We start from the raw sequence: 26,758 nt of genomic DNA, 5'->3' as shown, positions 1-26,758 counted from the left end.
ATCTCTTTTTCTTGCATGATTATAGTGGTTAGGACTTCCAATGCTATGTTGAATAAAAGTGGAGAAAGTAGACATTTTTGTCTTGTTCCCATTTTAAAGGACAAACTTTCAGTTTTTCACTCTTAAGTATGATACTAGCTATGGGTTTATCATATAAGGCCTTTACTTTGTTGAGGTATGTACCCTTTATATCCACTTTGTTGACAATTTTTATCATAAATGGAGGCTGAACTTTGTCAGATGCTTTTTCTGCATCTATTGAGATGATCACATGATTTTTATACTTGATTTTGTTAACATGATATACCATATCAATTTGTGGCTGTTGAACCATCCTAGCATCTCTGGAATAAATCCTACTTGATCATGGTGTATGATCCTTTTAATGTGTTTATGAATTTGGTTTGCTAATATTTTGTTAAGGATTTTTGCATCTATGTTCATCAAGGATATTGTCCTGTAATATTTCTTTCTCAAAGTGTCCTTATCTGGTTTTGGTATCAGGGTAATGTTGATGTCACATTTTATATCTTTTTATTTTATGCATCCCTTATCTAATTGTGATTTCCATTAATTTTACTACTGTTCTCTTTTAGCCTTCATTCGTGCTTTGTAAGTGATTGATCCACTATCTTTACTATATATTTATCTTTTCCAAGGAGAGTTTTACTTTTGTATGTTTCCTTGTTATTAAATATTAAATATTTCTTTTCAGTTTAAAGAAGTCCTTCTAACATTTTTTTGTAAGGCCATTTTAGCAGTGATACATTCCTTTAGTTTTTGCTTATTTAGAAAACTCTTATTTCCTCTTCAATTCCGAGTGATAACTTTAATGGGTAGAGAATTCTTGATTGGAAGTTTTTTCCTTTTAGCACTTTGAATATGTCATGCCACTCTCTTCTGGCTTGTAAAGTTTCTGCTGTGAAATCTTAATAGTCTTATGTGTTTTTTTTTTAATGTATGTCTCTTGATGCTTTTAAGATTCTCTCTTTAACTTTTACCATTTTAATTGCAACATGTCTTAGTGTAGATTTGATTGGGTTTGTCTTACTTGGAACTCTCAGGGGTTCCCACGTCTGTTTCCTTCCCCAGATTAGGGATATTTTCAGCAATTATTTTTTTTAAATAATTATTCTGTCCTTTTCTCATTTCTCCTCTGGGAACCCTATAATGTCAGTGTTGTTCTGCCTGAAGTTCTCCCCAGCTTTTTATTTTTAAAATTCTTTTTCTTCTTTTGCTCCTTGTTTGAATATGTTCCTTGTTTTACCTTCATCTAATCTGCTGTTGAACTCCTCTAGCGTATTTTTCAGTTCAGTTTTTATAATTTTTAGCTCTGTAACATCTATTTGATACTTTTTAATATTTTCTCTCATTTTGTTGAAGTTTGCACTGCATTCATTAATTCTTCTGAGTTTGGTGAGTGTCTTTATGACCATTACTTTGAATTATCTTGTTTATCTCATTTTATTAAGGTCTTTTTCTGAGATTTTGTCTTGTTTTTTGTTTGGAAGATACTCCTCTGTCTTCTTATTTTGCCTTTCTGTGTTTGTTTCTATGTATTAGACAAATCAGCTACTTCTACTAGTCTTGAAGGAGCAATCTTTGTAAGAAATATCTTGTGGGGCTCAGAAGCACTTATTCCTCCTGGCCACCATGCCAGGCACTCAAGGGATGTTTCCTCTGTGAGTTGCTTGCATCTGCCCACCTATGGTGGTGAGGCTGTGGCTGTGGTATGGGAGTATGTGAGGCTCTTGTCTGGCCCACCTGTGATGTGTGGCTGTGGCATAGGAATGGGTGTCAACATTTCTTATCTTGATGCGCAATATTATATAACAGCATATTATAGATTTACTTTGGAAATGTAGTCTTTTTCACATAGGCATTCTATCAGCGTTCAGTCTTTTTCATGCTATAAAGTAGATTTAAAATTAGATTTAGATTATTTCAAAAAATAACAACAGATGTTGCTAAAGATGTGGAGAAAGGGGAACCCTCTTAGACTGTTGGTGGGAATATGAACTGGTACAACCAGTGTAGAAAACAGTATGGAGTTTGCTCAAAAAGTTAAAAATAGAACTACCTTATGAACCAGTGATTGCAGTACTAGGTTTTCCCCCAAAGGATGCAAAAAATGCTGATTTGAAGGGGCAGATGCACCCTAATGTTTATAATAGCACTATCAACAATAGCCAAATTATGGAAAGAGCCCAAGTGTCCATTGACTGATGAATGGATAAAGAATATGTGGTATGTATACACAATGGAATATTACTCCGTCATCAGAAATAATGAAATCCTGTCATTTTTATATGCATTAAGGAGAGGAAAAATAAATATTTTTTTATAAAAATATAATTGTTGCCTCATATGAAACAAAGCATTTTATTTACTTAGGGCTTTATTCTCACTATGCTGACTGGAGATTCCACTGATACCATTCACTCAAACTAATACTGATTTTCTAACTAAAATTTAAGATAATATGAAAAGTCAGACTGAATTTCTGTGACAGTGCACTGCTACATACAGGCTTGTAAGAGAATAGGGAATTTAAAAAGTAGAAGAATTAACAAAATGCGTATTTCTGTTTAGAATCCAAATGCTGATATGAAGTCATATATTTTACATTTCATTTTATAGACATTGAAAACTGGTCTGACAATGGTCGGGAAAGTGGTGACTCAGCTGACAGGCACACTGCCTTCAGGTGTAACAGAAGATGATGTTGCCCTCCATAGTAACTCAAGACGGAGTCCTTTGGTTCCAGGCATCATCACAGTAATTGACACTGAAACAGTTGGAGAGGGCCAGGTAAGAACTTCTGATGCAGGTAATGTTCTTTTTCTGCAAAGGATGGGGGGGGATAGAATATCATTTGTAATCAAGAACAGCCAAGTGCCTTTGGCCTTGGAGTTTATTAATTTGGAATTCTAGAAATTGAGGTTATTTTAGGTTAGAACTTTTTTTTTCAAGAAATGATGAGTAACATGTTAAAACCAGTTATTTCTAACATTATTAATGTTTCAAATCTGAGGGTACAATTGAGGTTCTAAGCAGTCCTTGTTATTTCTTTATTAGGATATTTGTTCCACAAATAATTACGTATCTCTTTATACTGTTCTGTTATAATACTGTTTTTTTAAAAATAACATTTGTTATAACCTAAATCAGAAGACTAATTGATTTTTTCAAAGGATTTTATTTATTTGAAAAGATAACATGAAGAGGGGAAGGGGCTGAGTGAGAGGGAGAAGCAGACATCACCCTGAGCTGGGAGCCTGACACAGGGCTCAATTCTTAGGATCCTGAAGTCACAACCTAATCTGAAGGCAGACACCTAACTGGCTGAGCCACCCAGGTGCCTCTTAATAACTGACTTTTAAGGTAGAGACTTGCTCATAGAAGCGATCAATAAGACATTCTACATTTTGGAGGGAATTTAAAAAATTATTGACTAATTATGATGGTTACAAGTGACAGTAATATAAATAATAACAAATTTTATTACACGGACATTTATAAATATGAAAAAATATAGAAGGTCTCAAAGTGTATATTAGAATACATACATGGTAATGCATATTATCAAATCCTATATCTTCAGATAATGCAGAAACATTTAGAAGGAACAATTGTAAACATGGAAAAATATGTCACATAATTTAAATCTTGCTGGTGAGAAACCAGATGAATTTTGTTTTCTCCTGCCTGTGCACCCATAAAAATTATTTTTGCATCAATAGTCTTAAATTTTAAAATATATTTCTAAAAGGAAGATAATTTTAAAATTCTAATAGTTTGTGATTGTTGCTATAAAAAATCCAATCTAAAATTGATTACTAAAATAGGATAGAAGTAGAGCAACATTTGTGAAATAGAAATTATTTTAATTTTATATTCAATGTATATTTATTTCTGTTTTCAGAACATAATGTCTAGAAGTTATGTGAATCTTTGAAGAATTAACCCTAAGTATTGCATGTTCCTTTTAGAAAACCTGCTTCCAGTATATGTGGTTCTATATTTGATAAAAGATTACCTTAGACCACTACTCATATATTAGTTCCTATAGTAAGATCAAGTGGCGCTTCAAAAACATGAGGACTCTACTGCAATTAAGAGACAAAAAAAATCTTTGAAATTCAAGGTTACTGAATTTAGCTATTGTATTTTATTTCAAATCTGAATAATAATCATTCTCTACCTCTCCCATACTAACTTCATGGTTCACCAAATATGTTACAGTGTAGGCTTCTATTCTTGTTTAATTCTTTTTAATGAAGTGCTAGCAAATTTTTCAGTTGACCGTAATGAATTTTTTTAAGTTTGTTAATTACCTCAAGTCTATAGACACAGACAGTTGTTAATTTTCCTTCTTAGTTGGAATTAAATATTTAAACCCTTGGTGTTTTATGAGTGTTAAAGTAAAAAATATTTTCTTTTGTCCTTTGATTCTTAATTAATTTACCTCCAAGGCCACCCACATTTACTGAGTAGTAAACAATCCTTCTCAACATTGTCTGGTTTGGTGAGTATAAGTAAGTCTGTTAAGCATCTAGCATTCGTTGACAGATTTGTCGTCATTTAAAAGTAGAAAATGTTATCGCATTTTTTTTCATGAAATAGAGGCATAATTCAATTTGTTTTATTATATTTCAGTATAGGACCATATAAAAAGAAAATCTTTAAATAATTATGTTAAAAGGCATAGCATTATGCCTTATGTTATCAAATGGTCATTCTCCTCACCCCCCCATTCTTTATTAACTTTTTATAACTTTAAAATGGAATTCTCAGATTTGGAATATGGAAATGAACTGGAGGTTGTGGAGTTGCAAAAGTTCATTTTTCCTTTGTAAATGAATTGTTAACACTTGAAATAAGTAAAGTTCTTGTTAGGAAGTAACAACTATAGAATTGTTAGCTTTTAAAAGTTAAAAAGTCGTTAAAGAGTGTTGCTCAACCTGAAAAAATGTTGTATTTTCTATTATTTGTTGAGATCATAATCTCTTTTATGCCTGAAAATTTTAATTCTGAAATTTTAATTCATTTTAAAATTTTATTATAAGGCAGGAAGCAAATTGATGTTCAATAAATGGTAAGTTGCTATATGCATTTTGAAAGAATTATAAATACTATTTAAAGCAACAAGATTTCCTGAGTATAATACTGTCCTCCTTTCTTTTAATAATGTGAATCTGTTTTTTGTCAAGAAGACATTTTTGTCTTATACATAGTTCAGTTGGGGTACAGGGCTTTTTTTAGGTTATGCTGGGTTGTATTAAAAAGACTTCAGGGGGGTATTGTCATAGATTTATCACTCCTAGTCCTTTCCAATTGATGTTTGACCTTAGCTGTAACGTTTCTCCTTTTCTATATATATCTCAGGAGCTAAAGCTGACATTATGCTCACTTTTACTGTTTAAATCCATCAAGCCGGGATCCCTGGGTGGCACAGCGGTTTGGCGCCTGCCTTTGGCCCAGGGCGCGATCCTGGAGACCCGGGATCGAATCCCACGTTGGGCTCCCGGTGCATGGAGCCTGCTTCTCCCTCTGCCTGTGTCTCTGCCTCTCTCTCTCTCTCTCTGTGACTATCATAAATAAATAAATTTAAAAAAAATTTAAAAAAAAAAGGAAAAAAAATCCATCAAGCCTTTAATAAAGATATTTTCATGTTTACAGTGGCAGTGTATAAAATTTGATTCACCATCTTTCTAATGCTAAATTGATTAGTTTGATTTTATATTGATGGGATCATTGTGTGGTAACTGTATTAAGGGGGAGTGGATTTGATTGAATCTGTCCATTTTTTAATCTGTGTTACTTGTTTTATTTAAAAGCATTTTATGACTAAGATAAGCTAAGTGGTATAATATGCCTTTACACATTTATGTAATTGAAGTTAGCAGTGTGGCAAAGTCTCTAATCAAAGGAAAATGCTCCAGAATGATGACATAAGCTTGAGCTATTTCTTTTCCTGAGTACAAGTGTTATTCATAATAATTTAATGGCTCCTGAAGTGTTTAGTCTTCTTATTCATATGATAAATGCTTATCCACCTCATATCAATTAAAGTATTTTGATTAATTTTGATATAATCAAGTTGTTATTACATATACTTAAGAAGTTCAGCCTGCTTAGTTAACTGGTGAGTAAAAAGGTGCATGTTTTAGGGCTGTTGCATTGGGATATCTTTTATATTATTAATTTGATGTTTTAGGCAAGGTGATAATGGAATGGAGAGAATCCTTCCAAAAGTATCTGGTTGTTATATTTATAAAGCTCATAAAGCGAAGATAACAAAGAATCTCACATAGTGGTAAGATTAATGTGCCTTTTTACTAGGTAGCTTCTGTATTGATACCATTAATTAGAGTACTTACTACTAATTGTGTTGGAGAGGGAGATAATAGGGTTATAATATATGAAAGGAAAGGAAATCTTGTAAAATTGAGTTAAAATAGTAAAATGGGCAAAGGACAAATATTTCACAGAAAAAAAAAAACATACAGATTTTCCTTGACTTAAAATGCTTATTTTTCAACTTTATGATGATATGAAAGTGATATAAATTCATTAGAGACCATACTTTGAATTTTGAATTTTCTTTGGTTCAGTGATGTGTGATATAATACCCTCTTGTGATGCTGGGCAGTGACAGCCAGCCACAGCTTTTAGTCAGTCATGTCAAGGGTATACAGGGTATACAGTGGATACAGTTAACAATTGTTTTGCACCCTTACAACCATTCTGTTTCTCACTTTCAGTACAGTAGACATTAAATTACATGAGATACCCTGCACCTTATTATAAAATAGGTTTTGTGTTACAATATTTTGCCCAACTGTTGGCTAATGTAAGTGTTCTGAGCATGTTTAAGGTGGGCTAAGCTATGTATGATGGTTAGGTGTATTAAATGCATTTTGACTTGAGATATTTTCTTAGGATGGATTTATTGGGATGTAATCCCTTTGTAAGTTGAGGAAGATCTGTATATAACTGCTATATAATCTATACCCATGACTTCACTTGTTATAAGAGAAAGACAGACTGAAACTACACTGAGATACCATTTGTCACCTAAGAGAATGAGGGAAATTCAAAAGCAGTGTACTCTATATTTTAACTGCTAATTTTGAAATAATTGTAAAGTCACAGTAAGTTGCAGAAATCTATTCATGTGCTCTTTACCCAGCTTCCTCCAACTTCCCCTGAATGATGACATTTTATACAGCTGTACTATAATATTAAAACCAGGCAATTAACAGTGACACATTACTGTTAATATACTGTAGGCCTGGGCTACCTGGCTGGCTCAGTCAGTGGAGCATATGGCTCTTGATCTTGGGGTTGTGGGCTTAAGCCCCACATTGGGTGTAGAGATTACTTAAAAATAAAATCTTAGGGAGCTCGGATGGTTCAGTTGGTTAAGTGTCTGACTCTTGATTTTAGCTCAAGTTACTATCTCCAGTCATGATATCGAGCCCTGTGTCAGGCTCCATGCTGGGTGCAGAGCCTGCTGAAGATTTTCTCTCTCCCCACCTCCTTCTCTCTTTGTCTCTCAAAAAAACTTAATAATCTTAAAAAAAAATGCTACAGACCTTAGTCAACTCTCAATATTTGCTTTACCTGCATTTGTGTGTGTGTGTGTTTATGGGTGTACATAGTTCTCTAACTTTTATTCCATGTGTACATTAACATAACACCACCATCAAGAGAGAGGACTGTTAAACACACATCCTTTGTATTCATACTCATCCCTCAACCTACCCCCATCCTTTTCTCCAGACAACTGCTAATATGTTCTCCATCTCTATAGTTTTGTGATCTCATTTTATAGTTTTGTGATTCATTTTAGAATATAAGTGAAATCATATGTATGTAACATTTTAAAGTTGACTTTTAGACTAAATATGATATCCTTGAAGTTCATTAGTTTGTTACATGTAATCCCTCTGTTGTATTCCTGTGAATGGCTGTTCAAGCATTCATTCATTGAAAGATATTTGTTTCTAGCATTTTGCTATTATGAGTAAAGCTGCTATGAACATTTATGTAAAGGTTTCTGTGTGATTTATGTAGAGTTTTCATTTCTGTATATTAAATGCCCAAGAGTGTGACTGATGAATTTTATAAGTTCATGTTCAGTTTTCTCAGAAACTACTCAACTGTTGGCAGAACTGGTTTATGTTCCCTTCAGTAATGTATGATAGACAGCAATTTTCTTATCAGAATCTATGGAAGATGAACAAAGTGGTAGAACATTTTTCAAATAGTAAAATAAATGAACTGTTAAACCTGAATTCCCATATCTGATGAAAATATCCTTCAGGAATGAAGAGAATATAAAGACATTCTTATAAAATGAAAAACTAAGGAAAATTTGTCTGTAGCAGATCTACTCTTAAGGAATAGCGAAAGGAAGTTTTCTAGAGAAATTATTACAAAAGAAGGCTTTGTAACTTCAGAAATGGAGAAGAACAATGGAAGGGGTAAAAATAGAAGCATATGTAATATATTGAGTTTCATAAGTTAAATTTGGTTGAAGCAAAAATTATATCATCTCATGACCTTATCAACATAGGTATAAGAAATAATTAAGTACTTAATACTTATATTTTTAAAAACGGGGAAGTAAATTGAACTTCATAAAAATTTTAAAATTTTGTGCTACATATCACATCATCAGAAAAGTTTAAAGACAACCAACTGAAGGGAAGAAAATATTTGGAAATCATATTTTTTATAAGGGGCTGGTATCTAGAATATAGAAAGAGCTCCTACAACTAAATAATAAAAAGGTAGATAACCTAATTTTAAAATGAACAAAGATTTGAATGAACTTTTTTCTGAAAAAGATATACCAAGGACCAATAAACAGAAATGAGAGCCCTCATGCACTGCTAGTGGGAATGTAAATTTGTGTAGATGCTTTGGAAAAGAGTTACCACATGACTTAGCAATTTATCTTCCAGATATACCCAAAAGAAATGAAAATGCATGTTCTTGTACATGAATGTTCATAGCAGCATTATTTGTTATAGCTAAAAAGTAGGAGCTATACTCCTACTATAGTACATCATAGTGTACATCAACTGATTGGTAGATGGATAAATGTGGTATATACAATGTGATATTCTTCAGTAATAAAAAGAAATGAAGTACTAATTCATATTACAATATAGGTGGTTTTAAAAATAATATGCTTTGTGAAAGAAGCCGGTCACAAAAGAGTACATGTTGTACAATTCCAGTTTTTTGAAATATCCAGAATAAACAAATCAATAGAAAGAGAAAATAGCTTATTGTTGCCAGGGCTGGGAGTCTGGGAGGAATGGGGAAATGTGGGGTAATTGTTAATGATTGTGGGGTTTCTTTTGGTGATGAAAATGTTCTAAATTTGGTTGTGATGATGGTTCTACATATATACCGGAGCAAACCCTTAGTGTATTTAACAAACTTGGTGTAATACACTTTCCCTGAGACTACTCCTATAAGACTTTTCTTTTTCTTATTTTATTCACTTAATACTTTGAAAGTCAATGGAACAACTAAAAAGAAAGATTAGAAAAATAACTTACAATGTGTGTTTTCCCACCAATTGTGGTAAAATAGGCATAACATAAAATTTGACGTTTTAGCTATTTTTAAATTTACAATTCAGTGGTATAAGCATATTCACAATGTTATACAACCATCTCTATTCTCCATTTCTAGAACTTTTTCATCATCTGGATTTATAATACTATAACTTCCCAACCTCCTGTTCCCACCATCCCTGGTGACCATCATTCCGATTTCTGCCTCCAGTAGAGTGCCCATAATTTAAAAGATGTGCAATACAAAGTGTTGGAAAAGATGTGGAGAAATTGGAAAACTCCTACTTTACTGGTGGGAATATAAAATGATGTAGTGATTTTTGAAAATAGTTTGTTAGTTTCTTTAAAAGTTCAGCATGTGTTTATCATATGACTGAGGAAATTCATTATTTTAGGTATCTCCCCAAGAGAAATAAAAACATGTTCACAAAAATATGTATACATAGATATTCATAATGGAGTATGCATATAGTAATCACTAGAAATAGTTCAAATTGCCAAGAATTGGTGGCTGAACCAATGTTGTGAGTCCTCCATACAATAGAATGCAACCCAGCAATATAAAGTAATGAATAACACCTGAAACAACATGGTTGAACTATAAAAATTATATTAGTTAAAAAAAATAGAAGGCAAATTGCATAATTCTATTTATATGAAAAAATTTCAAATTTTTTAAAAAAGGCAAAAGAGATAAAATACACATGGGGATTGCCTGGGGCTTAGAGATAGAGATCCACTGTAAAGTTAATATGTGGACATTTTTGGGGTGAAGAAAGAATTCTAAATCTAGAATGTGGTAATGGTTATGCAATTGTATAAATTTACTAAGTATTATCCATCCATTTCTGTATTAAAATGGATGATATGAATGTATAAATTTACTGATGATTGGGGAATAGCTATCTATTATGGTGAAGAGGTAAGCAAATCCTCTCCTCAGAAAATAAGTATATTACTTGAAAGAATTTTCAAAAATTACCATTTGGGGGCTCTGGACATTGACCAAAAACTAAGAATGAAATGATAAGTACGTAAAGATTCTAGAGTTTGGTTAGTAGTAATGGGAGAAAATGGCCTTTTTGCCTGAGGCTGCTCTTATTCACATCTGCCTGGAGCTTGGTGAGTAGGATAGTTTTACAGAGTAAAGTGGGCCTTGTAAACAAGCCATTTCCCTTCTAGGCAGGGGATTTGCTTGATTTGGAGTAGTACATTAAAACCTAAGCCCAACAATGTTTTCATTAAAAGTAGTAAACTTGGTAGCTGATGAATAAAGGATAATGTATAGCTCTGCTTTCCTGAGATTGCAGTTCAGTTTGGGGCCAATTTGAAGAAAAGAGGAAAAATGTTGGTGAAATGTGTAAGTAGAGCCTCAGAGACCTTTGGGACAACATCAAGTGTACCAACATGTAATTGGGATCTCAGAAAGGGAGGTGATAGAGGTGCAGAAAAACATTTGAAGAAATGAAATATATAAATTTTTTCTTTCTCTTCCCTAATTTCTTTAAAAAGTAGGTAATTGTTTTAGGGAATAATTCTATGTTTCTCAGTTGATAATACATATGACAACAGTAGCACAAAGGAGTGGGAAGGAAATGCAGCAAGGAGCTATAATTTTTTGCAATTAAGTTTGTAATTAATGGACCATCTTGTAATCTATGTAACACCTGGTAACCTATACAGCAACCACTAGAAAATTACTCCAAAAAATTAACAGAGGAATTAAAATAGTAACATCAAAAATAATTAACACAAAAGAAGGGGATCAGAGGTATAACAAACACCTGAGAGAAAATAAATAGCAAAATCACAGACCTAAATCCAATTATATGCATAATTATATTAACTATAAATGGGTTCAACAATGATCATCAGACCAGAATCATTCAGATTCGAATTATACCGTTAAGGTAAAAGGATTGAAGAAATGTACCATGCAAACAATAACCGTAATAGGACTGGAGTGGCTATATTAATATCAGGCAAAATACTTTTAAAAAGTATTTAGAAAAATACTTTCACTAGAAATATTGCCAGAGAGAAAGATACTTCATAATAATAAGAGGATCAATGTAATAGGTAGTTAAATATTAGGTAGGGGTATAAACACCTATGGCATAGTCCAGCAAATATTCAGTGAAATCCAACAGATTGAAAGGAGAAATTATACGTGACATTTACAGCTTGAGATTTCAATACTGTACTCTTCATAATTGATAGGAGAAACTGGACAAAGTTTGTGAAGATTTATAAGACTTGATTAACACTATCAACCAGCACAGTGTAATACTCCCTCCCCCAAATGTGTAGAATTTGCATTCTTTTCAAGAACATCTGCAGTGTTTTCCAAGATAGACCTTATAGTTTGCCATAAAACAAATCTAAATAGCTTTAAAAGGATTAAAATTATGCAAAATATCTCTGTGAATTATGGAAACCAATAACAGAATGAAGTTATGGAAATCTCCCAATATTTGGAAATAAAACAACACACCTACCTATAAATAACTCCTCGGTCAGGAAAAGGAATCTCAAGGAAATTAGAAAATATTTTGAATGGAATGAAAATTAAAAGTGAATATACCAGAATTTATGATGAAGTGCAGCTATTCCCTTGCATAGAGGGAAATTTTTAGCTTTAAATGCTTATAGTAGGAAAGAAAAATGGTCTGAAACTAAGTCTTCACTTTTCCCTTATTCTAATCTGAAAAAGAAGAGCAAATTCTAACCAAGCAAAACAAATGAAGTAAATACTGAAGATATGAACACAAGTCAACAAAATAGCAAAACAGTGCAGTATTGGGGAAAATCCAAAATTGGTTCTTTGAAAAGATCAACAAAATTGATCCTCAAAAAGTTAAAAGTAGAATTATCATATGATCCAGCAATCTGGCTTCTGGGTTTACATGCGAAAGAATTCAGAGCAAGATCTCAAAGAGAAATTTACATACCCATGTTCATTGTAGCATATTCACAGTAGCCAGGATGTGGAAGCAATCCATGTATCTTTTGGTAGGTGGATAGATAAAGAAAAAGGTGATATATATACATACTATATAATAATATTATACAGCCTTAATATAGAAGGAAATCTTGGGACATGGTACAACACGGACAAACCCTGAGGCATTTTGCTAAGGGAAATAAGCCACAAAAGTGCAAATACTCTATTCTTTGCCTTATTTTGACTCTCTGAAGTACTCAAAAATCATAGAAACAGACAATTGAAAGGTGGTTACCAAGGGATGGGGGAGGGAGGAGAAAGAATTAATGTTTAGTGAAAAAGTTCTAGAAATCTGTTAACAGTGTGAATATACTTAATATACTGAACTGAACACTTAAATCTTGTTAAAATGGTAATAAAGATCCATGCACAAAAAAAATCGATATATCTGTGACTTCACTGAATTACAGGTGTCGAGTCAGAGCAATAAGACAAAAAGAATTAAAGCATTAAAATAGGAAAGGATAACAAATCAGACATTTCTATACAGTGGGTTATTGTAATGTTTATAATACTGTATAAAATCATTGAATTATAAACATAAAATAGGCAACTTTTATGGTATGTGAATTATACCTTTGTAAAACTTTTCACACTAAAAGAAAAATTAACCTTGCCAGTGTAGAGTTAGTTCTTGGTTTACTTTAGATTAAATTATTTATGTCTGAATATCATGACCCAATAATGATCTAATCATGAGCAAGCATTTTCCAAGCAGGCCACAATGCCTGCTGCTATGTCTTTGGATGAAACTCTATATTGCTGATTTTATACTTTTTGTTTTTTTCTAAACATCCACTTCAAGAAATTATTGTCTCTGTCATTTACAGTAAAGCCAATCAACTGCTTCTAGAGATTATATGATTGATCTATTGCGGTATATTATATCTTTTCCTCTTTCCTAAAGTGACATTCTCGCCTTATAGTGACAAGAATAATCTAATATAGTGGAAGCATGTTATTTGGTCAGGGATATTCGTGAGTCAAACCTAACTTTCATTTGCCTCCTTTCTTTCTATAAAGGTGCTTGTGAGCGAGGATTCTGACAGTGATGGTATTGTGGCCCACTTCCCTGCTCATGAAAAACCAGTGTGCTGTATGGCGTTTAATACAAGTGGTATGTCCTTTTTTTTTGCCATTAATATCATGGACTTTTCAACCAGTTTTTTTTTTTTGGAATTGGTAAATATGAAATATGGAATCTGACTTTTCTTATATGGGTCTGTGTCTATGTTCAATAAGTGGTTCTTGACTGAGTTAATTTAAAATGAAAATTGAGAAATACTCTAAGCATTAGTTTTGCTCTCAGTAAAGTGGTAAACAGCGCTGTTGAGTTGCCTTCATTTCTGTATTATAATTAATCCAAGAACAGACAACATACTAATGTATGTAAGTGACACTGTCTTTGTAACTTTAAGTTTCTTTTTCATTTTTGTAGCATATTATAAACTACTTGTACTTTTCCCTGTCTTTTGGTTATCGTTTCTGTTTTTCTGCTTGTTCTTAAGGCATTTGATAAGGAGAGATGTTATAGTAATGTGGAATGCCCTACTACTTTTCATTTTTTCCTCCAAACTTTGTTAGGTAAAGTTTCAAACATAAAAATTTTAATAATGACCCATGTATCCCCACCTTAAGTAGGTGTTCACATTTAATATGTATAATAAACATATTTGTATAGGTATGTGTGTGTGTGTGTATATATGTGTGTATATATATATTTGTATACCCATGTATGTATAATATATATACACAGGCATGTTATATTTTGTTGAATCATTTGAATTTAAGTTACATATTTGATGACATTTCACCAGACTACAAATTAATCATGCATTTCCTAAGAATAAGGACCGTTTCCCCATGTAACCAGATATTATATTGTAGTTCAGAAAGTTAATGCATTATATTATCTAATATCCAAGCCATAATTATAATTTCCCAATTGTCTCAAAAATGTGTCCTGCAAAATATACTATGATGCTATGTTTGATCACATGGATATGTTAGTAGGCCTTCAAAATATCTACATGTTGGAGATAGGTTTTTCTTGTGGAGATTAACAAGTAATCTGTAGAGTTATTTTGGCTTCATACCTGAAACAACTTTTTACTTAATGGTGTTGTTACACGGAAGGCCATAGAATGGTGGTTTCTCTAATTCTATCATGTTTTCTGCATGATTAACTGCTGTTTTATTAAAAAAGAGTTCTCTCTCATCAACCAGGAACAAACCATAGTTCTCTTGTATGCAAAGGGCAGGATACATGCTGAATTCTTTCTCTTTATTTACCAATTTTCAAAGTTAGGAATTGGTTTAATACTTAACAATGGTATAATTCTACTCTAGTGGAGCTATTTTTATATAAAATATAAAATTATTTTTATATAAAAGATAAAATTGCCCTTTTGCTTTCAGAGCTCAAATCATCTCATAAACTCACAATCATTTCAGATCTTATCCTTTGGTTGATAGATCTGAAGAGATTGTCATTTTTATCTTATCCTGCAGAAATGATCCTATTAGTTAAAAGTGATGGAAAGACCCATCTTTTTTCCCTTTTCATCTTTTCAAATAAAGAATGATGGTAAGAGGATAATATTGAGTATTTTGAATAATCTCCCTTCTAATACCTTAATTAGTCATTTTTGATAGGAAGATTTTGCAGTGATTGTTGATCAGTAGGATTGATTTAATTAATGAAGACAAAGATTTATGGAAATGCTCTGAATGTTATGGGAATTAAGTTAAATTTGAAGAAACAATCTGGAAGTTATGTCACTTACAGTACTCCACTTGGAGTAACCAGTATGACTCATTTTGATAGTCCATCTGTTATGTCAAATCTCCTTTGTATTAATGTATATTTCATATTACTGTAGTCAGAGTGCTTCAGACATTGGAAGCTGTATTTTTTCCTGCCTGCAGCCTTCCATTAAAATAAGAACATTCTATATACCCTAAAATGTTTTAGTTATCTCTATCATTGTCTAGCAGTGACTTCTAGAAAACCACAGTTTTCTATGATTTCATGATTTTGATGTACAGCTTCTATTTGATTTCTATTTGAACTTCCAAATTTGTGTTTTTATAAGATTAAGAATTTTTATGTTTATACCTACTTTTTATGTTCCTAAAGCACTAGTTGTATAATTATGATATAATTTATCTTGCAGGGATCATTTCTTTAACTCTGAATTCCACTTTACATTAGGGTTCACTCTTGATGTTGTACATTCTGTCAATTTTGAGAAATATATAATGACACGTATCCACCATTATAGTACTATACAGAATAATTTTACGGCCCTAAAAATCCCCTTTACTTTTGTTCATCCCTCCCTCCCTCAACCCTTCACAACCAGTTTCCATAGTTTGAGTTTTTCCAGAATATCATGTAGTTGGAATTTTACTGTATATAGTCATTTCAGATTGGCTTCCTTCATTTACTAATATGCATTTATATCTTCATGTCTTTTCATGCCTTGATTGCTCATTTCTTTTTAGTGCTGAATAATATTCTACTGTGTGGACATACCACAGTTATTTGCCATTTGAATATCTTTGATGAGATGTCTGTTCAAATCTTTGTCCATTTTTGAGTTGTTCATTTTTTAATTGTTGACTTTTAAGAGTTCTTTGTATATTTTGGATAACAGTCTTATATTAGAAATGTGCTTTGTAAATATTTTCTCCTGGTCTGTGGTTTGTCTTTTTATTCTCTTGAAAAGTGTTTTTGAAGATCAGAATTATTTAATTTTCATGAAGTCCACCTGGTCATCAATTATTTCTTTTATAAATCATTCCTTTGGTGTGTATATAGCCTTTTTAAAACATATAAATTGGCATTCTTCTGCTGTTGTATTCTTAAGTCAGTCTCTCGTATTTCTTGGAGAGAAGACCATCTTAGAACTATTTTATGAGTTTTAGGATTTCTTTTATTTTTTTCTTGAATTACAAATGAGGCTTCTTAACTTCAATCTAAGATCTGGGAAGTCCATGGATAGAATTCAGAGAGTATGTGAACTTAGGAAAAAACTATATCTTTATTTTTTTCTAATCTCTAATGAAAATTTCCTTCACTTATGATGAATATGTAAAATAAACTGATGAAGTTTTAGCTGTACCAATGAGTTTATGAGCAATAAAAATAACATGTTTTCACATCATTTCTATCTTATTTATGTAATTCTCTCAATATTGCTTATGATTCAAAATTGTGGTAGACCCTATACTTTAATATATATTCTGTATATCAATTTTAAAAATCACAAGTATTTTACTTTGTCTTGAAAATATATTGTTTTGAGAAAGATGTTCCTAGGCTTCACCATATTGCTAAAAAGGTTCATGACACTTAGAACATTTAAGAACCTGTTATGAAAAGGTTTATGCTTGGTGTGATTTCACCTATGTAAACACATTGGAAACTAGCTCTTTCACTGGAGACTCCATTCACAGTGCCTGGCTCAGGCTTGGTGATTGAGTTAACAAGTGACAGCCCCTATTCATGGAATCTGCTGATGTGATAGAGACTTAAAACAAGGAAGGAAAATCCTCTGTGGAGTAAGGACAGAATGCCAGGAGATGAATATTAATTTGGTTTCGACTACTAGGGAGAGTTCTTCAAAGGAAGTCTGTTCTAAACTGTAACCTAAAAGATGATTAGCTAGGAAATAATGATTCTGTGTCTGGTATATAAATAAATATTAGTTGAATGAATGAGGCAAGAAAAATATGGCACATTTGACATAGATTGTGAAGCAGAGTCTATACAGTGGACACATCCATTTATTATGTGGCAGATATATTTTTCAATGTGTCATCATTTCTGCAATATTTTATAAATGCTTTGTACCTGTTTAAATATTTGAATTAAATGGGGGGTACATAACTCAGCAACCACTCACAAAATTGGTTTGCATTCTTTCATAGAAGATTATTGGAGATTTCATGCAGCTGCTTGCAATTCATCTTAGTTATTTACTGTTCAGCTCTGAGTATTTTTGCTATTCAGAATATGACTGTTACTGCTTGAATATAAGAAAGCGTATCTATAAAAGATTTGATTCTCAATGATTTGAAAGCCTCAACTTTTTTTTTTTAAGCTGGTCACTATCTGAATTGTTTCTTATACAATGATATTGGACTCAGCTGTGGCTGCTATTATCCAGCTCCCACGATTATGTGACATTTTATTTTGCTTGTCTAGTTCCTGTATTATATTTCTTGTTTTAACTCTCTTCAATTGAGACATATATGCCTACATACATATGAAATGTTTGAAGCAAGAGGCTGCATTGCATTTGTAAATGCATGAATACCTTAGTGGTTGTTATTTTTCTCCTTTAGTTATTTATGTTATAGTTTTAAAAAGTATTTTTGGGAGATCAAATGATGTATTTTCTATTGATTGTTAGATCCTCCTATAAATTTACTTATACAATGAGAGTTTTCTGTTCTCTCGTTGAATTATTATTAGCTTCTGAACTTTTATCAATTGATATTTTGTAGAAAGGTATATAATTTGAGTGGTCCTTAACATAGTATTATGATTTTTTACTTAAATTGGCCTTTTCAAAATATAAGTTGAAACACCTTCCAGTTTTTCTTTACATGTATCCATATATGTTTCTAAATTTATTTGTATCAGTAAGTTTTAACAGTTTTGCTCCTCTAATAATTCCTTTATTTGGTGAAAGGCTTTTTCATGGGGTACATAATGTGGCCAATAGTAACAATAGTGCTTGTTAGAATGCTTTTTACAAGTTTAGGGAAGTTCATTTAAAAAAGCAAAGTATAGCAAACAGTTGGTTGTGTGTTTTTGTTTTTCAACCTGATCTTTCTCTAACCTCTTTACCTGAATCTATTCCTGTTATACTTAAGAACAGAAATACATTTCTTAGTCTTTTTTTTAATGCTTTTTTCTTATGCTTGATGACAGAATTATTAAAATGTCCTGGACATACATCGGAGTTCAAGAAGAAACTAGATTTCTTGTCCACATTCTGAGAAATTTTAAAAACAATGTAAAATGTACATGGCAAGATGACACTCCAAAGTGAATTAAGGAGAAAATGTGGTGGCTTGACTGGGTGGTATGCAATTTGGTCTTGTATGGGACCTATTCAGCAAAGAAGTTAAGGGATGCAATTAAATAGCATTGTGAAACTTGTAGTTCAGCAGCTGCTTGCAGTTTGTTTTTCAATTTCTTCTTCCCATTCTTGTTTATTAGCTGTGACTCTGAGTCCTGAATTAAAACAAATATTTTAATGGCAACATTTATGATTTGGTTGGAGGTGCCAGAGCGGTTTCCAGTGCTTAGATCTGGGCAGATATCAGTATGGGTGGTGTAAATTTGTTGCTTTCAATGATTTAGATACACCATGAATTTTCTAGGGAGGTTTTTTTTTTTTTTTTAATTAATGGACTTTTTTTTTCAGGCAATTTCACGTTCACAGCAAAATTGGAAAGTATAGAGAACTCTCATATAATCCTGCCCTCAGTCCAAACTGCCTATAATATTGACATTCCAAATCACAGTGGTAGTTTTGTTTTAGTAGTTTGATGAACTTATTTTGACACATCATTATCAACCCAAATCTGCAGTTTACCTTAGGGTTCACTCTTGGTGTTCACACATTCATTGTGTTTTGACAAATTCATGTTGACATATATCTACCTTTGTAATATCCTACTGAATAATTTCATTGTCTAAATGTTTTTAATCATATTTGGGGCTTCTCAGTTATTTAACTTCTCAGTTATTATTTTTTTATTTTTATTTTTTTTTCAGTTATTATTTTTTTAAACATTCTTCCTGCCTCTTTTTCCTTCTCTCCTTCTGGGACTCCTGCTACTCACAGATTAATCTTCTCGGTAGTGTCTTATAGGTTTCAGGGACTCTGTTCATTTTTCTTCATTCCTTTTGTCTCAAACTAGGTAATCTCAGTTGATTTCTTCTGCCAGGTTCAAGTAGAGCCCCTCGACTGAGCTATTGTACTTTTGAACTTCAGAATTTCTATTTATTTCTTCTTTATAGTATTATATCTTTATTGATATCCTCTACTTGGTGAGACATTGTCCTAATACTTTCCTTTAATCCTCTGGACATGCTTTCTCTATATCCTTGCTGGCATTTGCTATTCTTGCCCTTTTGTATTTTATAAATACTAGATATGTGTAAGAGAGGTGATTTGGAAATCTTTTTTTCCCAGTGAGGAGTTTGTATTTATCTTTTTAGTAGGGTCTTTTGCAGAGCAAAATTATTTACTTTTTGTCAGGTCCAGTAAAAAAAAAATAGTTGTGTTTTGTTTATGCCTAGGAAATGTGTACTAATCTGGGGCCTGAAGATTTTTCTCCTATTTGATTTTCTAATAGTTTTCTAGTTTTACATTTAAATTTATCCATTTTGTGTTAGGTTTTTTTGTTTTGTTTTGTTTCTTTTTTGTTTTTTTGGGGGGTGGGGTGGGGTGGGAGAAAGGTATAGGGAGAGAGAATCATAAAGCAGGCTCCATGCCCAGCACAGAGCCCAATGTAGAGCTTGATCTCAGGACCCCTAGATCATGATCTGAGCCAAAATCAAGAGTCGGACACTTAACTGACTGAACCATCCAGGTTCTCTATTTTATGTTAGTTTTATATAAAGTATTGGATTAGGTCATGATTTTTTTCTTTTTTTGCTTATGGATATCCAGTTGATACCTAATCATTTTTTCAAAATACCATTCTTTCTCCATTGAATTTCTTTTACACTTTTCTCATTAAAGTACCATACGTCTGTGAGCTATTTCTGGATTCTCTGATGAAGATGACCTTTTAGCTTTTTTTTTTGTATGGGAAATCTATATTTTTCCCATAATTTTCAGGAATGTTTCAACTAGATAGGATAGGTTAGTTTGACAGTTGTTTATTTATTTTCCAGCAACTATCAGCTCTCTTTATTCACAGCCTTTAGTATTATTAATCTTGATTTTCTCGATTAGCTGGATACAGAGTTGCACTTTTTGGGGGCAGCATTCTAATTTGTGGTGTCTGCTCAAATGGAGCCATTGAATGCTTTTGAAAAGGTTGCTAAGTTCTCCTTACCCTCACATATTGTGGATTCATCTTCCTCCTCCTGTTCTGTCCCATGTAAGAGAAGCTAGTTTTGTGTTTTTTGTATTGAACTTTCATATAGATTTTTTTTTAAATTTTTATTTATGATAGTCACAGAGAGAGAGAGAGAGAGAGGCAGAGACACAGGCAGAGGGAGAAGCAGGCTCCATGCACCGGGAGCCCGATGTGGGATTCGATCCCGGGTCTCCAGGATCGCGCCCTGGGCCAAAGGCAGGCGCCAAACCGCTGCGCCACCCAGGGATCCCTCATATAGATTTTTAAACAAACTTTGGTTTTGATTTTTCATTGGTTTTGTTTTTGCTATAGGGTAAAAACAACAGTCTTTTTTGATTTTACAAATTCAACCCCAGATCCTCTTTGCTGGTCATTTGAGCAGGTAAAGTGTTCTTGAGGACACTAGATGTAGACAGTAACCTGTGTACATGCATTAGCTGGGGCTGCCATAACAAAATACCGTAGACTTGGTGGCTTAAACTACAGAAACTTTTTTTCTTATAGCTCTGGAGGCAAAAAGTCCCAGAACAAGGTTCCAGCTGATTTGGTTTCTAAGTGAAGTCTTTTTTCCTGGCTAACAAATAGTCACCTTCTCAGTGTGTCTTCACATGGCCTTTCTTTGGTGCAAGGGAGCAGGGAGAGAGAGCTGGAGAGCTAGTTCTGTGGTGTCTCTCTCTCTTTTTTAATTTTTTATTGTAATTTTCTTCTCTTTAAAAGTTGAAGTGTAATCGGCATACAATGTTAACTTAGTTGCAGGTGTGTAACATCTTGATTTGACAGTTCTATAGCTTACTTAGTGCTCACCATGATAAATGTAGTCGCCATCTGTCAGTGTTCAACATTATTACAATATTATTGGCTATATTCCCTATGCTGTACTTTCATCTCCCTGACTTATTTATTTTATAACTAGAAGTTTGTACCTCTTAACCTTTATCTCTTCTACTCATCCCCCTCCCCTCCCCTCTGGCAACCATCAGTTTGTTCTCTGTATTTAAGAGTCTGTTTTTTGTTTATTTGTGCATTCGTTTCTTTAGATTCCACATTTAAGTGGGATCATATGGTTATTCTCTTTCTGACTTACTTCACTTGGCATCATAACCCTCTAGCTCCATCCATGTTGTAAATGGCAAAATCTCATTATTTATTTTTTTTTAATTTTTATTTATTTATGATAGGCACACAGTGAGAAAGAGAGAGAGGCAGAGACACAGGCAGAGGGAGAAGCAGGCTCCATGCACCGGGAGCCCGATGTGGGATTCGATCCCGGGTCTCCAGGATCGCGCCCTGGGCCAAAGGCAGGCGCCAAACCGCTGCGCCACCCAGGGATCCCCTCATTATTTTTTATAGCTGAGTAATATCCCTTATTTTATATATAAATATATATAACATCTTTATCCATTCACGTATCTATCAATGGACACTTCAGTTGCTTCCATATCTTGACTACTATAAATAATACTGCACTAAACATAGGGATGCATGTATGATATGGTTATTCTATTATTAATTTTTTGAGGAACTTCCATATTATTTTCCTCAGTGGTTGCATCAATTTACAATCCCACCAATAGTGTACGAGGGTTTGTGATGTCTCTTCTTAAAAGTACACTAATTATATCAGATCAGGTTCTTACTCTATGACCTGATTTAAAACTTAATTACTTCCTTAAAGGCCCCATCTCCAAATATAGCCCTGGTTTTTAGAGTTTCAATATAGGAATTTGGGGGCTGCACAAAAATTCAGTTCATAATAGTACATTTAAAAATCATTCAGTTACTCTTAGTTTTTACAAAATCTTATTTGGTCACAGCCCAATTCTAGGTTATTCTGTTTATGATTGTTGTATCATACTTTTTCCATGTGTTTACTTCTATTTTAAGATACTCAGATATTTTGCAAGAAATGTTAAAAGATAATGATACATTTGATGTACCATTGTTAATGATACATCATCTTGTACTGTGCTGTCCAAAAGTATAGCCTGGCACAATTTTACTGTCCTACCTTCTCCCTCCAACATTTAGCCACACTATTTTTCAGCTCCTAAACATGTTACGTCATTTTTCCTCTGCCTGAAATCCTCTTTTACCGGATAACTCCTATTTATCTCTTTGTAAAGACCAGCCTGACTCTGAATAAAATGTCAGCCTTCCCTTCACCTTGCCACTTAATTGGGCAAGTTACTTAATCTGCTTAGATCACCCCCAGTACTTCAGTTTTCTCATCAATGAAATGAAGGGTGATAATGGTGCCTAAAACAATACCAAAAACATAGGGAGGCCTCACAAAAAATGTTTTTAAAGATTTTATTTATTTATTCATGAGAGACACAGAGAGAATGAGTCAGAGACACAGGCAGAGGGAGAAGCAGGCTCTACTCAGGGAGCCCGACATGGAACTAAATCCTGGGTCTCCAGGATCAGGCCCTGGGCTGAAGGCGGCGCTAAACCGCTGAGCCACCCCGGCTGCCCACAAAATTTGTTTTTATCATTGCTATTATAATTATTATTAACTTCCCTCATCCAGTATAAATTTATTTATACCTATCAAGGGTATCCTTTCAACATGTTTTCTGCTAGAGGTAAGCTTTTACTTTGTCCCCGGGTATTAATTATTATTAGTCTGGTAATTTTCACATAGTTGATGGTAAGTAAGTATACACTAAATAATTATTTTTTCTATCATTATAATCATGGAAAAACTATGGCAGGGCAGAGATAGGCATTAATTCAATGTAATTACTCATTTGTTAAATAAATCCAAGTTATTTCTCATTTAAGTTTTTAACAAGAATTTACTTTTTTCCTAAATTCTGGGAGTGATCTCTAATGGCAAATTGTATTAAATGAAGAAACATCACATATACTTAAGATTGAAATATATAACATATATTAAAAATATCTTGTGGAAACTGTATCGTATTTTTGTAACTAAGATTGGCATATTATTAAGCATATTGTCTTTGACATAAAAGAAGACAAGTATTTTTTATTATTTAAATTGGAAATTAGAAACAGGAAAAAGGAATACTCAACTCTCAGCAGCAAGCCTGAATTTGTAAAGCAGACCTGTTGTCTTTAATTTGGTAAATAATTGATCTGTTTTCCAGAGGCGTTATTTCTGCCAGCTGAGTAGCTGAGAGCTGTGAAGTACAGCACATCTACATTTTAAATAATTGCCCTTCCTTGGCAGGGAAATTGCTTTTCCATCCATTAATAAGAGGAAAATGAATGTTGGTTCTGTAGTAAAGTAGATTAAACATGTACCTCTTTGGATGCTTGACTGCATCTTTAACAGACTTGAGATTTTTCTGGTTAATTAAATGCTGTATATTGAAAGGTGATGGTGGTCTTGGGTTAATCATTAAAAAAGTTTAGGTTGGATTTTTTTTTTTTTTTAGAGTTTTTCCCATTGATCACAGTGAGTAGTCAGAAAAATACATTGTCTTGATTTTTGTTAACATCTATAATGCCTCACAGACTTACAGAATTATGTGGCTTCAGATTTTTCCTCTCATCTGACAGCTTCTGGTTTATTACTACCAGTCACCTACACTATATCACTAACAATGCAAAGGCAACTTAAAGAGTTTATTGCTTGTTTTTCCCTCAAAGAAGGGGATGTTTCCTTTCTAGGTTTGTAGTTACTCTCCCCTATTGTCATCTCATAAAATGATGTGTTTTACTCATGTAATGGATTACTCCCCGAAGAATTTGTTCTCTTTGCTCTATGTTCATTATGGCACAGGACGTGTATGAGAGTCAGAGGTAACTTTGCAGGTTTGACTTACTGTAAAGTACAAGTAGGTGAGCCCATGCTAGTATTGTGGTCCCACCAAAATGTTTAGTTCCTTTTAAAAGCAAAAAAATATGTAAGCTTTTAAGATATTGGAATACTTAAATATATGTTTAAAACCAGCAACTGTAATCATGAAATATAATTTTAAATATTTTTTCATTGAACTGGGGCACCCATAAAGGCAAAAATGACCAAAGCCCATGAAAGTCCAAATGTAGCCCCAGGTCCTGGATATCCATTTAAGGAGGATCCTTTCTCCTTCCCCACTATGATTGCCATAGTATTTCTAGTTAATTAAGCAAAAGTGCTCAACTAGCACTAAATGAACTAATGAAAGATGTGAATACATACATTGGCATGTTATATAAAATGTGAAGTAAATACACACACACACACACACACACACACACACCTACCTGTAACACTATAGATACCTGTAACAGATGTAACTATAACAGTAGAAACCCAGTATTAAATTTTGAAGAAGGTAAAGAAGATTATCTATAGCCAAGTACATACATGCAAAGTAACCAAGGGTGAATTAAACTTTTGCTTATCAGGACAATTTCACTGGTTGTTAAGTAGTGAAGTACATGAATATTTGTGGTTCCTTTCCGTTTCCTCTCCTCTACAATGCTCTGGCCCTCCCCTGGGTTCAGACTTATTTCAGTGTTCTCATTCAGATTTGTCTATACTCTTGCCATATGTTAATTATTTTGAAAATTACTCTGACAACAGTACAAATATTTCTCAAGGACACATATTTCCAAGGACATATACATTGCATCCACTAGAGTAGGTCTTATGGCAGGAAGGGATGGGAATAGGGACTGGGGTACAGGAATGGAGGATGAAAAGGAACATGTAAAAATGATAGTCTGTACCAGTATTCAGAATTAATATAATGAGTGTTACAAAGTCTTTAAAGTATCAACAGTATAGAAGAAAATAAAATTATTATTTAATTTAAAATGAACGAATCTTTTGGTTTTTCATGTTTTGATTATCTTGTGGGAAGTTTTTGATGGTTGTTACTACTTTTGGTTTCTTTCTTTTTTTTTTTTTAAAGATTGTATTCATTTATTCATGAGAGACACACACAGAGAGAGGCAGAGACACAGGCAGAGGGAGAAGCAGGCTCCATGCAGGGAGCCCAATGTGGGACTTAATCCTGGGTCCCCAGGATCACGCCCTGGGCTGAAGGCGATGTTAAACCACTGAGCCACCTGGGCTGCCCGGTTTCTTTTTTTCAAGTCAGATCCTTTTTCTTTTTTTAAAGATATTTACTTATTTATTTGAGAGAAAGAAAGAACAGAGGGAGGAGCAGAGGGAGAGGGAAAGAATCTCAAGCAGAGCATGACACGGGTCTAGGTCTCACCACCCCGAGATCATGAGCTGAGCTGCAATCAAAAGTTTGACCCTTAACCCACTGAGCCACCCAAGTGCCCTACAAATCATATTTTTCTGATGGGCTAAGAAGCCATTACACCTATCTATATAGATAAAGATATATAGAGGAGGTTGTGCAAAGAATGCCTGCTTGCCCAGTAACCTTGTTGTATGTCAGTGGTTGTTCTTAGAAATACTTTCTGAAATGTAATTAAGGAGTCATGGTTTGAAATAGTGCAGATAGGTAATGAAATCTAATTTCCAGAGATACTTGGTAATTTGCCAGTATTTCATATATTTGCAAATATACTCAAAATAAAAATGCTAAACGATGAACATTTTAAATTTTTATCTAATAATTATTTGTTACATAGTTTCAGATCTCCCCTGCTAGAACCTTGACTGAAATCTGTTAAGAGTGTCTTACATATGCTCTGGAATACATGATTCATGGTGCTTTGACCACCCATTTGGTCAAGCTGCACATCTGAGACTCATTGACCTCTTTCTTGACCCCTCACCATGTATCTGTATTTCTTTTGGATCCCTCTCTGGCTGCTATGTTTTTAGGTTTTATTGTACCTGCCCCCATTTGCATAGGGGTAAGATTTTAACTTTTTAACTGCTCTGTTTAGCATTTGTCTTTTCTCTCTCTCCATTCATCCACTCTCTATAAAACCACCTATATTATCTTGTTCTCTTACCCTTATTTTTGTTTTGGTTTGTCTTCATTTTTATTGGACTGTATCTTATATAATGTGGATTGCATAAATGTTAAATGTATAGCTTGGTGCACAGGCACACATGCACCTGTATTAGCTCTACCCCCAAAATTAAAAAGTTCTGTTTTAT

General features: G+C 33.3%; 1 protein-coding gene across 8 annotated transcripts in view; it reads left to right on the top strand.

The window, feature by feature from the left end:
* The window catches only part of BCAS3 (BCAS3 microtubule associated cell migration factor), a 594,925-nt gene that overhangs the window by 174,070 nt on the left and 394,097 nt on the right, over positions 1-26,758 (top strand). For all 8 annotated transcript variants that reach the window (XM_055337273.1, XM_055337276.1, XM_055337244.1 and 5 more), the window contains exons 12-13: positions 2,641-2,811; positions 13,627-13,720. In XM_055337273.1, coding sequence (XP_055193248.1) covers positions 2,641-2,811; positions 13,627-13,720 — 265 coding nt within the window. The remainder of the gene's footprint in view (positions 1-2,640; positions 2,812-13,626; positions 13,721-26,758) is intronic.

This window comes from Nyctereutes procyonoides, unplaced genomic scaffold (assembly GCF_905146905.1).
Source record: "Nyctereutes procyonoides isolate TBG_1078 unplaced genomic scaffold, NYPRO_anot_genome, whole genome shotgun sequence".
Taxonomy (NCBI): Eukaryota; Metazoa; Chordata; class Mammalia; order Carnivora; family Canidae; genus Nyctereutes; species Nyctereutes procyonoides.
This window is presented reverse-complemented; position numbering and strand designations above follow the sequence as displayed.